Source organism: Punica granatum, chromosome 8, assembly GCF_007655135.1.
Source record: "Punica granatum isolate Tunisia-2019 chromosome 8, ASM765513v2, whole genome shotgun sequence".
Taxonomy (NCBI): domain Eukaryota; kingdom Viridiplantae; phylum Streptophyta; class Magnoliopsida; order Myrtales; family Lythraceae; genus Punica; species Punica granatum.
Genome location: NC_045134.1, coordinates 3,801,888 through 3,814,938, shown reverse-complemented (window position 1 = coordinate 3,814,938; position 13,051 = coordinate 3,801,888). Strand labels below are relative to the sequence as shown.

The window sequence follows — 13,051 nt, the reverse complement described above, 5'->3', positions numbered from 1 at the left end:
TCTTATTTTTATATTTCTTTGAAATCATCGTACTTCTATTTAATTATCATAATTTTTTTTAATAATATGAATATTTATTTTATTTCAATTAAACGTGTAGTACGACCATCTAACCCCCGGTTGGACCCATAAACTCATGAATTCATACCCACACCATTCGGTCCGGCTTTGATAACACTGACGGGTAGTCTCACAAAGAGTATCAAATTTAAAATCTCTTAATTACCACTTATATTAGATCTCTATGATCATTAATTAGATCTTTAATTAGATATTGGATCCAGCATATTCTTTCCATCAAATTACCTTTTCCTTTTTCCTACCGAAAATTGTCTTTTCCTTTCCCTCGTGATTCACGACCCGTCCAATATGCAAATATAAAATGAGTGGAGAGGGACAATCGTGGCCTAGATATGGAGAAAAAGATATATAAAAGGGAAAAGAAATTAGAGAAAGACAATTATGGTCCATTTCCAAGTGAAGTTCGTTTTTTCTTTTTCCTTAGATTACATATCAAAGTATTCCATTTACGGGGAAATTTGCCGGTTTTCCTGTCTTGCGATTGGATAGTTGCCACTTGGCATACTTATCGAGAAGGAAATGTGTGGGAAGATTATGGCCGATTGAGTGAATATGGCCGATTGTCTCTCCCATAAGTACGTATATTTAGTTGTCAATTTCATTAGCTACTAAATTATTACAACTGAAATACAACTAAATTATTTTAATCAGAATAAACTTTAGCAATAATATTTTGTTCTTTAACAACCGAAATTGTAGTTGCTAAAGAGCTTATTAGTTGCTAAATGAATTCTTTAATAATTATATTTTTCACTTTACGAAGAGGTAAAGTGTAATTTCTACAGCCTATAACAACTGAAAAAGACATTAGTTGCCACAACTCAATAATTAAAGGGTATGGCAATATATATGATTGGAAAATATTTTATTTGTTAAAAGGGACTTTTTAGCGACTAAACTTCATTAATTAGTTGCTAATAAATTACTTTGTTGTAGCGCAAATAATATTAGTGAATTTAGATTTCAGCTTATATTTATATTTTCATTTTAATTTCGGCTTCACATCTCGCTCAAATTAAAAAGGAAAAAAAGAAGAAGACGAATTCACTTGGTTTGGAGAAAATATGAAACCCGTGTTAAAAAAGTTCCACTAATAGTGTCTACAAGAGTCCCTATAGGAGGTGCATAAATCCGAAACCATTGAGAGTCGCCTTAAAATGCCAGAATCCACTTCTACTACTAGCTCCCGAACTCCAAAAGACCAAGCGTATTAGGACCCTAAGAGCACCCCCAAAGCTCCGCCGCTACGGAGTCCTATAACACGGGCAAAGCCCCCAATCCACCTACCATCACAGTCATGCAAGATCCAACCACCCCCTGCTACCCCCGGATTACCACGGGATGCTCCATCTGTATGTAATTAATTAGTAAATAATAGAGCAGGCATACGTCTCTCTATCTGTTTAAGCTTTGATTATTAATCGACAACTGCTAGTCTGAAGGACGACTAATGTGGGTCAATTTGCACAACTATAATCTTCATGTGATCTAGGAGATCGAGGTGGGTGGACCTTGATATTCGGTAGCGGTTGGGTTATGATTAATTCAGTTCGAGTCGAGTTGACCCATTAAGGGATAAAATTCTCATAGTATAAAAACTTTTAGATCAGCTACATGGACTACTAAAAATTAAAAATATTTCAAGTTTTATAACTGTCGGAAGTAAAGAAATTTTTCTTCAATAACTCGTGGAAGGTGTCATCTTATTCACGGATTTCATCGATTTTAACTCAGAATTTGATGATTTTACATATTTTCTTTCCATGGCGAAGAAATTGAACTCTAGGAAACTCGAATGGTAACGTAATTTTGTTCATTTTCTTATTTGTTTGTCCAAGCAATGAATCATGCATCCATCTCTCGAGTTCTATCAGTAAAGGGATTTGCTACTAATCGACAAAAAGCGATTAATTATAAATAATCAAGTGGGCATATATTTATCTATTTAAGTTTGATATGTAACAAGTCGACAATTGCTAGTGTTTAGGACTATTGATGTGGGCCAATTTGCTCGATAATTTCTACATTGCCATCCAAATCGAGATGGGACAAAATTGTCTTTCATCTCCTCTTTTTATTTGTAAATTGCATATTATATTTAAATTAAGAGTAAGGAGATAGTTTTTTACTTTTCATCCATATCCTATAAAAAAGTGATAGTTACAAAACTGAGTTTTTACTTGGATAATAGTTTAAGATAATTAGCTAATATATATATATATATATATATTTATACACATATATTTTTATAATTTTTCTGTTGTCCAGGTATAACCTTTGGTTATATTGTTTCAATATAACTGTGGTAACGTTATCCATATCGCTGTTACAACATGTATCTTTTCTGGCGCATATCACCGCAAGTAGAAAATGGGCCATCGGAAAGGATTGGAGTCCAGCTTGCTGTAAGTTTGTTGCACGAGGTCCTGTATTGATCAATCATCTTCGTCCCACTGGGACTTATTCTTGCTTCTTTATTTCGATTTTCCTATTCTTGTTCAATGAGCCTTTATTATAATCGAAAACATGGATACGAGAAAAAAAGAAATAAATCAAAATTATCAGCTTCGTTCAGGAACGATTAATTATAATGGCATTGCATTACATCCCATTCTCTCTCAATAAATTTATACATTGCCTTTCATGGAATATATACACATATACATATACATATATTCAGTACTCGCGGTGCTTTCTTATATGTACATCCTACCTCAACCTCACCCCAAACTCGCACCCATCCATACCACGCCACCTCCATTAATATCATCTCCTAGTTCCCTCCATGGCCGAAAACTCGGAACCTTCATACGATGATCAGCAAGAAATCGAAGAACTAATCTCTTCTCTTCCTAAACGGAAAGGGTGGCACAGCTCTGGCCTCACCCTATACCAGAACTTCTGGTACAGCTCGAAATTTCTTCCGGGGGTCATCTCGTTCCAGCGCCACTTCCTAGCACGGGATTCCGACGTCCTAATAGTCTCAAAGCCCAAGTCAGGCACCACTTGGCTCAAATCCCTGGCCTTTTCTGCCCTCTACCGGGCACAGTTCAACCCCTCCGAGGCCAATGCCAACCACCCCTTACTCTACTCCAATCCCCATGCACTTGTCCATTTCTTGGAGCAGAAGTACAGGGGGCAGCCGGCAGGGCAGGTTCCTGACTTGACCGGCTTTGCCAATCCGCGTCTCTTTGCTACCCACGTGCCATACGATTCATTGCCGGAATCCATCCACCGGTCCCATTGCAAGGTAATGTCGGCTGAATTTAGTTGAAACTTCCATTTTAAAGATGGATGAAGAAGAGGGTAGACTGACTTGATGTTAAAAGGGCGAATTTAATAATGAAGTTTTCGCTATAATAAGAAAACTGACAAAGTTCTAGTTCAAAAAATTTTCAATGTATACTTATTTGCACAGGTGATTTACATTTGTCGCAACCCCCTCGATGTGGTGGTGTCATTGTGGCACTTTGTGGCCCAAGTCGATGCAGGGGACCGAGCAGGAGGCTGGTCCAGCATGGAGGAGTTCTTTGATAACTTTTGTCAAGGGATAGATGGGTACGGTCCGTTCTGGGACCACATGCTGGGGTACTGGAAGGCAAGCCAGGAGAGGCCCGAGAAGGTGTTGTTTCTGAAGTACGAGGACCTGAAAGAAGACACTGCTGGGAACCTGAAGAGGATCTCAGAGTTTATGGGGGTTCCGTTTTCAGAGGAGGAAGAGAGGAATGGAGTTGTCGAAGAGATAGTGAAAATGTGCAGTCTTAGTAGCTTGAAGGAGTTGGAGGTGAACAAGACAGGTAGGTCCATTTCCAGCTTTGAGGACAAGAGCTATTTCAGGAAAGGCGAGGTCGGGGACTGGGTTAATTATATCAGTCCTTCCATGGCGGAACGGCTCAAGAACATCATGGAAGAGACATTAAGTCCATTTGGATTGACGTTCCGGATAAACTAGAGATCCAGCTGATTCTTTACTTCTTATTTCACCTTCTGTATCGAATAATCAAGTGTGCAGCATGTTCGTGCATCTAATGCACTTGCATATATGAAGTGCACTAGTCAATTTTCATAAGGATATAATTTTCTCCTTTTTGTCTACTAAGTGCAATAAAGTTATAGCAATTCATAGCTATTTTCTACTGTGTAAGCCTATCTCTTATATCCTGGTTAAGCTATTCATGAAATTAAATCCTATAATCAAATTATTGCGACATGATTTTTTTTTCTTTTTGGAATGTATATTACAGTTTAGATGTCATTATTTTCGATTAAATTAAGATCTATGTCCAAATGATACTCATCGTGAAAGTTTTAAATGTCCAATTCCTACCACAAATGAGTTATTGAAACATAATTATATGGCTCTATAAATCAATTATTTGTCTCTAAAATCTTTTAGAGACCAGATAAACTAATTGACCCCGGTGTTGCCATCTTTATACCGTAGGCCTTTAGAGACAAATTTTTATTTGCATCTAATCAGTGTGACTAAATGAGAACCCGCGCATTGTGAATATTTTATATTATGAATTTCTCAAAAAATTTTATGTATTTAGAAATTATTTCACTTGAAAATTAAATGAGTTTTTTGGAGGATTACTGAACTTTAATCCAAAACCGGGATTTTCGTATCCTAAGTGGGATTTTCTTGTCCTAAACCAAAATCACACAATTTAAGATTAATATCTTAGAAATGTAAAATAGTTGAAATCAGGGACGGAGCCAAGATTTTCTTTTAGCAGGGACAAAGGATATCTTTAATGCATATGTGTTTTTTCAGCGGGGGCAAAATATTAAAAAAAATGTAATTTATGGGGTAAAATCTTTTAAAAAATGCAATTTATGGAAAAAATTATATGAGCCACAAATTTCAAGGGGGCAAGTGCCACTCTCAAGATACTGTGGTTCCATCCACGGTTGAAATTATACCATTTGAAATGAGAAAATAATTTTTAAGCCAAGAAACGTAATGTGTCGATTTTCAAATATAAAAAGACGCGTAATCTTAGACAATTATTTTAGGAAAGTAATAAGTAATTGGAAAAGAGAATTATCTAACATACATCTATAGTCGGGGAAAATTAATTATTTTCTCTACAATCATATCATAACTAAAACTTATCCATGAAATCTCTCGTTTTGATTCTATGTTGCGGTAGCAACAAATTAAGTAATTTAAGATAATTGTTTTGTCCACCCAATAGAATAATTGTTTTAGGAAACCGAAGTAATTAGAGATGGTTATCTAAGATAATTAAATTTGGAGAAGTAAATTTAATCCTGGTGAGAAAATTATTGATTTCATTCAATGATATGTATAGGCATAAATTATAAAATGTAAAATCATAAGAGGTAAAGGAGTTACATTCATTGACATATTTATTAGATCAAATAATGAATAGTGAAAATTTGCATACATATATTTATATTCTACATTTTAAATTATTAACATATTCCTATTTGGTTATCATAAGAAAATTTCCAGATAAAGTTTATAATAGCCATTAAAAAGTATTATATAATTATAAGCTAAGAGAGTTAAATTTATAATATATATGTATTATATAAATGAAATTTTAGGAGGAAAAGTCTTATAACTAGTTTTTGGATAATGATGTTGAAGTAAATATATATAGATGTATAATACACTAATAAAAAAGTAAAACTTTTCTCCAAAAATAGAAAATAATTAATATTGATTTTTATATAAATAATTTCCTAAAGTCTAAAGATTAGATGAATTATCATCTATCAAGACAAAATTGATAAATTATGTTCTATCTTGTGAACCTTATCAAGAAAATTAGAAAGTAATAAATAAGTATGCATTTAAATTTAAGTAAAAATAAGTATGCATTGTAAAACAATTAGAATAATTACAATAATAATTTTCTATTATATATTATTTTTGCTGCTTATTATCATAAAGATAAATCTTGAAATAATGAAGTGGTTGTTATATACAAACATATAATCGAGATTTATATAAATTAAAAAACGGAAAAAGGATTTAAAACCTAAAAATTAACTGCGTATTATTTCTTTGAATTTCAATTTGTATCATAATAATCTAAAAGTTTCATGAAAAGTTGACCTAATATAAAAAAAATCTATAATTATTAGGGATTATTACGTCATATATCCCATTGTTTTATCATTTTCTGAAATATATTCCATACTTTAAAAATTACTCAAAAAAGCTTATGATTTACATCTTATTCCAAATCTATCCCGCCGTCACAGAAACAAACATAATTTATTATTTATGATTTCCTTGAATGATTACATATAAAATCTATTTTTTTGACAGAAGAAATCAAATAAAATGAGTGGTTAAGATATGACCTGGCCTTTAGATTTTATTGCTGTTGACTTTTCCTTGAGATGAACAATTGATTGTGCTTCTGTCAGCCGTGAAACCAGATGCGATTTCGGTGGGCGAGATGTCTACAAAAATATATGGTGGTTATAAATTTTCTGTCGACGAATAATCTTCCAATTACTAAAATACAAGGTTGTGTGGAAGTGGAACACATGTAACGTTATTTATTTATAAATTTATTTTTCTTGTGTGTTAGGTCCACTGTCATATAAATTGAATTCATCTGAGAAAGTAATTTTCTATTTGGGATTGCTAGAAAATTCAAGGGCATACGATCTTTTTTATTTCTCTAATCTGAAAAACGCTTAAAATTAAATATGAGATAAACAATGAAGAAAATAATTGAAACACCTAATACGTTGGTGAAATTCTTAGACTAAGGCAAATATCCACGGACAGAGAACGAAGAATTTATTAGACAATAAGTTTAATATTGCAAACCTCGGATGTGCTACTCAATCCCAACCCCAATACAAACCGCACACCAGAAAAAGTCTTAACCTTTTTTGTTAAAAGAAAAATCTCTATCAATTCTCTCCACTTTCTCGTTCTAAAACCTATAAACAAGAAGATAATCCAAAAACTTACAAAGAAGATCACATATCATTGTTTTGTGATTTAAAATTCTCTCAACTGCCCCCCAAGGAACACAGGGCTCCACGGCAGCACGCTCTCAACTAGTAAAAGACCCCTTTATATAAAATATATCCTAATATTCGTTAGAGATATAATAATATCTCTCTCATTTAATATTTCTGATTTCTTCCACGCTCATCCGGACTTAATGCAATACTTCACCAACATATACTATTCGTTACAATATATCATCATAACATGGGTTCCCATTTTAAAGTGCCGCATGTGCGTGTCCAATTCGATCGGCTACAAAATTATAACTTGATACAAGGAAAAAAAAAAGAAAAAGGATTGAGCGGTCATCTGATCCAATGGGATCATAGGAAAATGGATTATTACTTGATACAATAAATTCCCTGTACTTATCTTATTATATTTTTTGGTACGTAGAACTTAAATATTATAGTATCATGAAAAATATTTTTACAATTTTATGGTAATAAAGGAGAGCCATAAATTTAAAACATGTGACATAAAAATACTAACAGTTAATAAAGAGGTATCATGTGGTAAAAAAAGAAGAAGAAGAGGAATTGGTAGGCTCACCATGAGAATCAGATCTTGAAACTCTAATGAGAGTGTGTGCCAATAAATAATTAATTTTCTCATGATCTACACAATTAATGAATCCAACAAAATATCACCAGGGAAAGAAAGGTAGAAATTATAAAAGCTAATCGCCCAAGACAGGCCTCGGAGATCGAATCTTAAAATTAATTAATGGTTTAAGCACACCTAATTAAAAAAATTTTTTTGCTTGGATAATTATAAATAAAATAAAGTTACTCATTTAACAATGGGACAAACAATAGCAGCAACTGGAAAGTCGCCAAAAAGGTGGCGTGTGGTCGATTTTTGTTTTCGGTAGGCGTCCTGTTGTTGATCTTACAATCGGAATCTTTAGGCTTGGTCTGGTACTAATAAAAGTAATTAATATATAATTATTAAAAAATAAAATGTTGATTTCAAAACAATTTAACGTGTGAAAATAATATTTTAAAAGTGCTGAAAATAAAATTAATATTTGATATAGGAAATAAGCTATAATAGTTTTCGTAAGCACTTTTTATCCCGCTAAAGAATATCACGTTTGAAATTGCAAAATTTAATCAAAATTATGGTTTTGAAATATTGCATCAGGCATGCTTCTCTTAAAATATTAAGAACTACTCACAAAAGAAAAGAAAGCATCTTCCCTATTATCACCCTTCTAAGAGAATCTTTGTACTAAAATGATACTAGACTCTACCTGCACGTATCTCCCCAATTGTAAGGATTTTTTTCGGTACGCTTTGGAAGACTTAGAACCGAATTAATGGTAAAAAGAATAAAATGTGAAAATTGGAAATAAAAATTGAAAAGTAAACAAAAATAATTGGATAAAAAGTGGGATTGAGAAGGTATTGTGTATAACACATATATCATGTGGTACCGTGTTATCAGACACATAAAAATATTCATTTTGTCAACAGTAATTATTTTGGTGATAATATTAATAATCAAGAGGAATTGGGAAATTGTATTAACTTGTGACAATGTCATGTGATATAATCATTACATATAAGACGTTCTCGGAATTGAAAGGTTGAGAGAAGAGAGTAATATGAGGAGAGGCTAACGAAGAGAGGGGGGAAGAATAATATAAATGGACAAGATTATCTTTCAACTCTTCTCTTTTACTTGTAAATTATATATTATATATAAACTAAGAGTAAGAGTAGGGTTTTGTTCTTCTCTTTGCCATTGCAGCAGTGGTTGCTTTGTAATCTGCACATTTCAGAAATATGGAGGGACGGGCTCCATTGGAATGTGGTATTTGGAGTGGGGTGTTGTGTAAAACCCGGCATTTTTCAAACATGCATATCTATACATATACTTACATATGCTTATATACATATATATTTATTATATACTTTTATGTGATCACATGTGGCTGGAGGAAAAAAAAAAAAAGAAAAAGAAAAGGGGATAGAAGCATGGGCTCCACGTGACTGCCCATTCCACCGCCTCATTCTTTTCATTTCTTTTGTTCTCTCTTTTTCTTTCTTTGTCCTGTTTTGCTAGGAAAAATCGAGAGGAAGAAGAAACAGAGCACGGGATAGAGAGAGAGAGAGAGGGAGAGAGAGAGGTGTCGAGATGACAAGGAAGAGCTGGACTTTGCTTTGTGGTTCGATTGTCGACCAATTTCAGGTATGTGGTGTGAATTTCCTATTCGTTTTGTCGGTTGGGGAAGAAAGCTCAGTTGAGGTTCATTAATGGCAGCCTGGTGTGTAGATGTTATTAGTTCGAAAATTTGATATGGCTAGGCTCCTCTGATCATTCGAATGGTGTGGCTTTTTATGGAATTGGATTTCGTTACACGGTTTGAAAGTTATCGCGATTTCAATTTCTGAAAATCATAATGAAACGTCAATTTCTACCTGCATTTTTGATCTGATTTCTTCATGTTTTGACATGCCGTTTGTTTCTAAAATATAGCCCACACTGTGAGCTTTCCAGAGACTCCAAGATTGTGGTATTCGGAGTTATATAGAGAGAGAACCGAACTTCTGAAGTTGGGCCATCGCACAGCTCGGGTCTGTTCTGTAACAGCCCGCACCAGCAACTTCGGGAGGCTCGTCAGGCTCGCTCAGACATCAGATTGTAGCGATTTTTGTTCGTACAAATACGTGTTTGAATATACTATTTTAGATAATTTTTCGGGATTTTTCCGAAATAGCGATATTAACTGTCATATTTTCCTAATGTGTGGGTTTATCGAATTTTCTTCCCTTGAGTCCAAAACTGACCACTTTCATATTCTTTAAGCTCGATTTTTCTTGCTGGTCATATCTGATTTTGGTGTTTATTAAGTCGATTTCTGTCTTCTCAAGTTAGAGATGTTATTTTTCGAATGTTTGGACTAATATTTTAAATTTTTGGTTGATTAAATCTTGCTTAGTTGAGTCAAATGCGGTGTTAACAAGTGATGTTGATTGCATATATTCACACATGGAGTGAAGTATTTATTTATATCATGATATATATCGGTTTGCTTTTAAGTGGTCGGTTTAGCTGAATCTAGTTCATATTTCTTTGATAAAGAGAGGTGAATAGACCAAGGCAAGTGAAGAGTGTAACGGGCTCGAGGTAGGAAGCCATTGGGGGGGGGGGGGGGGGGGGGGGGGGGGGGGGGGGGGATGAGTTATAACATTCTTCTTGATTGAGCTTCATTTATTTGATTATGCCTTTACTATGGAATATGAAATAACGTATTAGTTGGATGAATAAATTAGAGAAATCGATGGATTAGCTTAGACTAGCTCATTTAAATGTTCAGTGAACTAAGTTAGGATAAGTTAATGGTGCTGGAATATACTTATATTTACCCAGTTCTGGTTGATTTAGTAGTTGTACTGAGAGTTGATTTTCCATTAAAGTTGTTCGTATGTGCTTTACTGAATTGTGAGATGGAGTAATGGAAGTGCGAAGAGCTAGATATCTAGGAGTTGGTGAGGCTGGTAGAGGATGATCTGCTATTGTTTTTTTCTATGTATTTGGATGTGGTCACTAAACCCATTGTACCTAGTTTTGGTTATCAATATTCTAAGATAGTACCTAGTTATATAAGGTATTTAAGGTTGATAATCTGTAACTTATGAAATATGCTAGGATAGAAAATTTCTAAGAGGAGGATTCTGTATATGGGAAATGTAACGGCTGATGCTATTAGTGCATTCTATTTTAGATTTATTCGATCCTTTAAAGCCACTGTGGTGTAATTTGGCATGAGGACCAGTGGAGAGAATGATTTATTAGATATAAGTTATTTTCTAGACTATGCTTATGATTGATAGGGGCTAAGGATACCGATATTGTGCATTCTGAAGGTCAAGTTTGATTAACCATTTTGGGTGTTTGGTGAGTACTTCATTCTATTGTGAAATGATATATATATATATATATGTTATGTGAGTACTCTATTCCCTTGTAAAATGATATATTATAGTTATATAAATTATTTAAGAAGAATATAGTGATAGTTAGATTAAGGAATCGATCTTGCTATGTTGTGTGAAATGATTTGAGAGGTATTGTCTTTTATGTTCTATTTTGATTTGAGATATGCAGTGTGGTTGTGTATGCTAATTGTGTATGAGATATGTGATGATAACATGTTGTCATTGTAATGTGATTGAGATTGTGTTTGTATATGATGATATATGAGGTGAGATGGCGTGGTTGTGATGGATTATGCTCGCATTGTTGTTTAACTATAGCCTTGGGGCTGCTGGACCCGGCAGAATAGAAAATGGGGCACGAATGGCCGCTGGACTTGGCGGGATAGAAAATGGGGCCTTAACGGCCGCTGGAACCAGCAGAATAAAAAGTGGGGCACAAATGGCCGCTGGACTCGGCGGAATAGAAAGCGGGGCACGAATGGCTACTAGACTCAGCAGAATAGAAAGTGAGGCACGAATGGCCGCTGGACCCTGCGGAATAGAAAAAAGGGCCTGAACGTCCTGACTTGTCGCTAGGAAATGAGATTCTATGGTTATATTGACTGATTGTGTTGTATATTATTTGTCTGATATGTTTGCTGGAGATGTGGTGATTGTTGAGATTGTTGAAGATGTGATAATTGTTGAGATTGTTTAAAGATGTTTTGGGAAAGCCGTGATGTTGATAGAGTTTGATATGTCAGGTGATTGTGTTGTGAAGTTTTATGGAATGCTAGTGAATGAATATTTGATGTTTATATGATATTGAATATTAGAGAAATAGTGGGAAGAGTTGTGTGTATTTGTTAGTAAAACTTAAATTTAGTTATTGTATTGTATATAATTATTATTATAGTTGGTATCTATATATATATATACCGTGTATGTGTGCGGGTGAGATGATGATTTGATTGGAAATGATTGTATTATTTATCTAAATATTTGGTTATTTGCAATTAAATATTTATTTAATAATAAGTCTTTTTGCTTTGGAATATAGTACTCGTTGAGATTGCAGCTCACACCCTGCATATATTTTTCCAGATAAACTTCTAGCTGCGCGAAAGAACCACTTCTTGATATCGGAAGTCAGCTCGGAGAACTAGGTAGAGACCTTAGTTATTTGATAGGTATTTGTTTTTTGCATAGAATGTATTTGAATATACTACGACCTGGGACTTTTGTGTAGTTGGTTTAGAGTTATGGGTGAAAAGGACAATACTCTCTTTGAGATGTATATGCATATTAGAGCTTGCTGGGTTGGATATATATATATATATATATATACATTTTTGGGACATTTGGAAAGTAGGTTTTGATGTGAATAGTTTGTGTGATATGGGATATCGACAAAATTTAACGGAAGTTCTGCCGAAATTTCGGGTCGTGACATGTTGGCTCTTGTGGTCATGGGGCGTGGAATAAGCGTTTGCTCGACCCTCAGTTTAATTATCCAGGTTCACTTTCGGTTGTTGTGTGAAGGGTGGCTGAGAGCTTCACAAAAGGAAGGTTGCAGCAAAGTTCTAACAGCAAACCTGCAAGGGAGTTGAAGTGGATTAAGGGGTCCCGGCCTCCCTCGGGGTGGCTTAAACTAAAAACGGATGGATCATCTGCAGGTAATCCTGGAGTTGCTGGGGCTGGGGGCTTGCTTCGAGATGAGAGCAGGCAATGGATTTTTGGGTTTGCACAGAACGTCGGAATAGCCACTGCTATAGTGGTCGAGCTGTGGGGAGTCCTTACGGCACGACAAGAAATTTCATTTATTATGACAAAATCTCTTGCCACAAAGAAATGTTTGTCAAAAGAACCAGTTATATAGTGATAAAAGATAAGTTTGTCACAATAATTGTCAAATCGCGACGAAAAATAATTTTTCATTTCATTTTGTCATAAATAATACACTTACGATGACAAATGTGATTTTATTACAATAGTTTGTCATGGTTGCTTCGGTTGACAATTCGTTACGATTCTT

The 13,051-nt window shown here is 34.3% G+C and overlaps 1 protein-coding gene and 1 long non-coding RNA gene across 3 annotated transcripts; both read left to right on the top strand.

The window, feature by feature from the left end:
* Nucleotides 1-2,765: 2,765 nt before the first annotated feature.
* On the top strand, nucleotides 2,766-4,289 carry LOC116187413 (cytosolic sulfotransferase 15-like). The gene is made up of 2 exons (XM_031516097.1): nucleotides 2,766-3,331; nucleotides 3,500-4,289. Exons 1-2 carry the CDS (start codon nucleotides 2,867-2,869, stop codon nucleotides 4,031-4,033), a joined length of 999 nt encoding a protein of 332 aa, XP_031371957.1. The 5' UTR covers nucleotides 2,766-2,866; the 3' UTR covers nucleotides 4,034-4,289.
* Nucleotides 4,290-9,126: 4,837 nt separating this feature from the next.
* On the top strand, nucleotides 9,127-12,453 carry LOC116215839. 2 transcript variants are annotated; one of them, XR_004158578.1, is made up of 3 exons: nucleotides 9,127-9,286; nucleotides 9,575-9,751; nucleotides 12,121-12,453. It is a non-coding gene; the product is annotated as an uncharacterized LOC116215839 (long non-coding RNA). The 2 variants fall into 2 exon arrangements; XR_004158577.1 differs by lacking the exon at nucleotides 12,121-12,453 and having other exon boundaries at nucleotides 9,575-10,027.
* The last annotated feature ends 598 nt before the right edge of the window (nucleotides 12,454-13,051 follow it).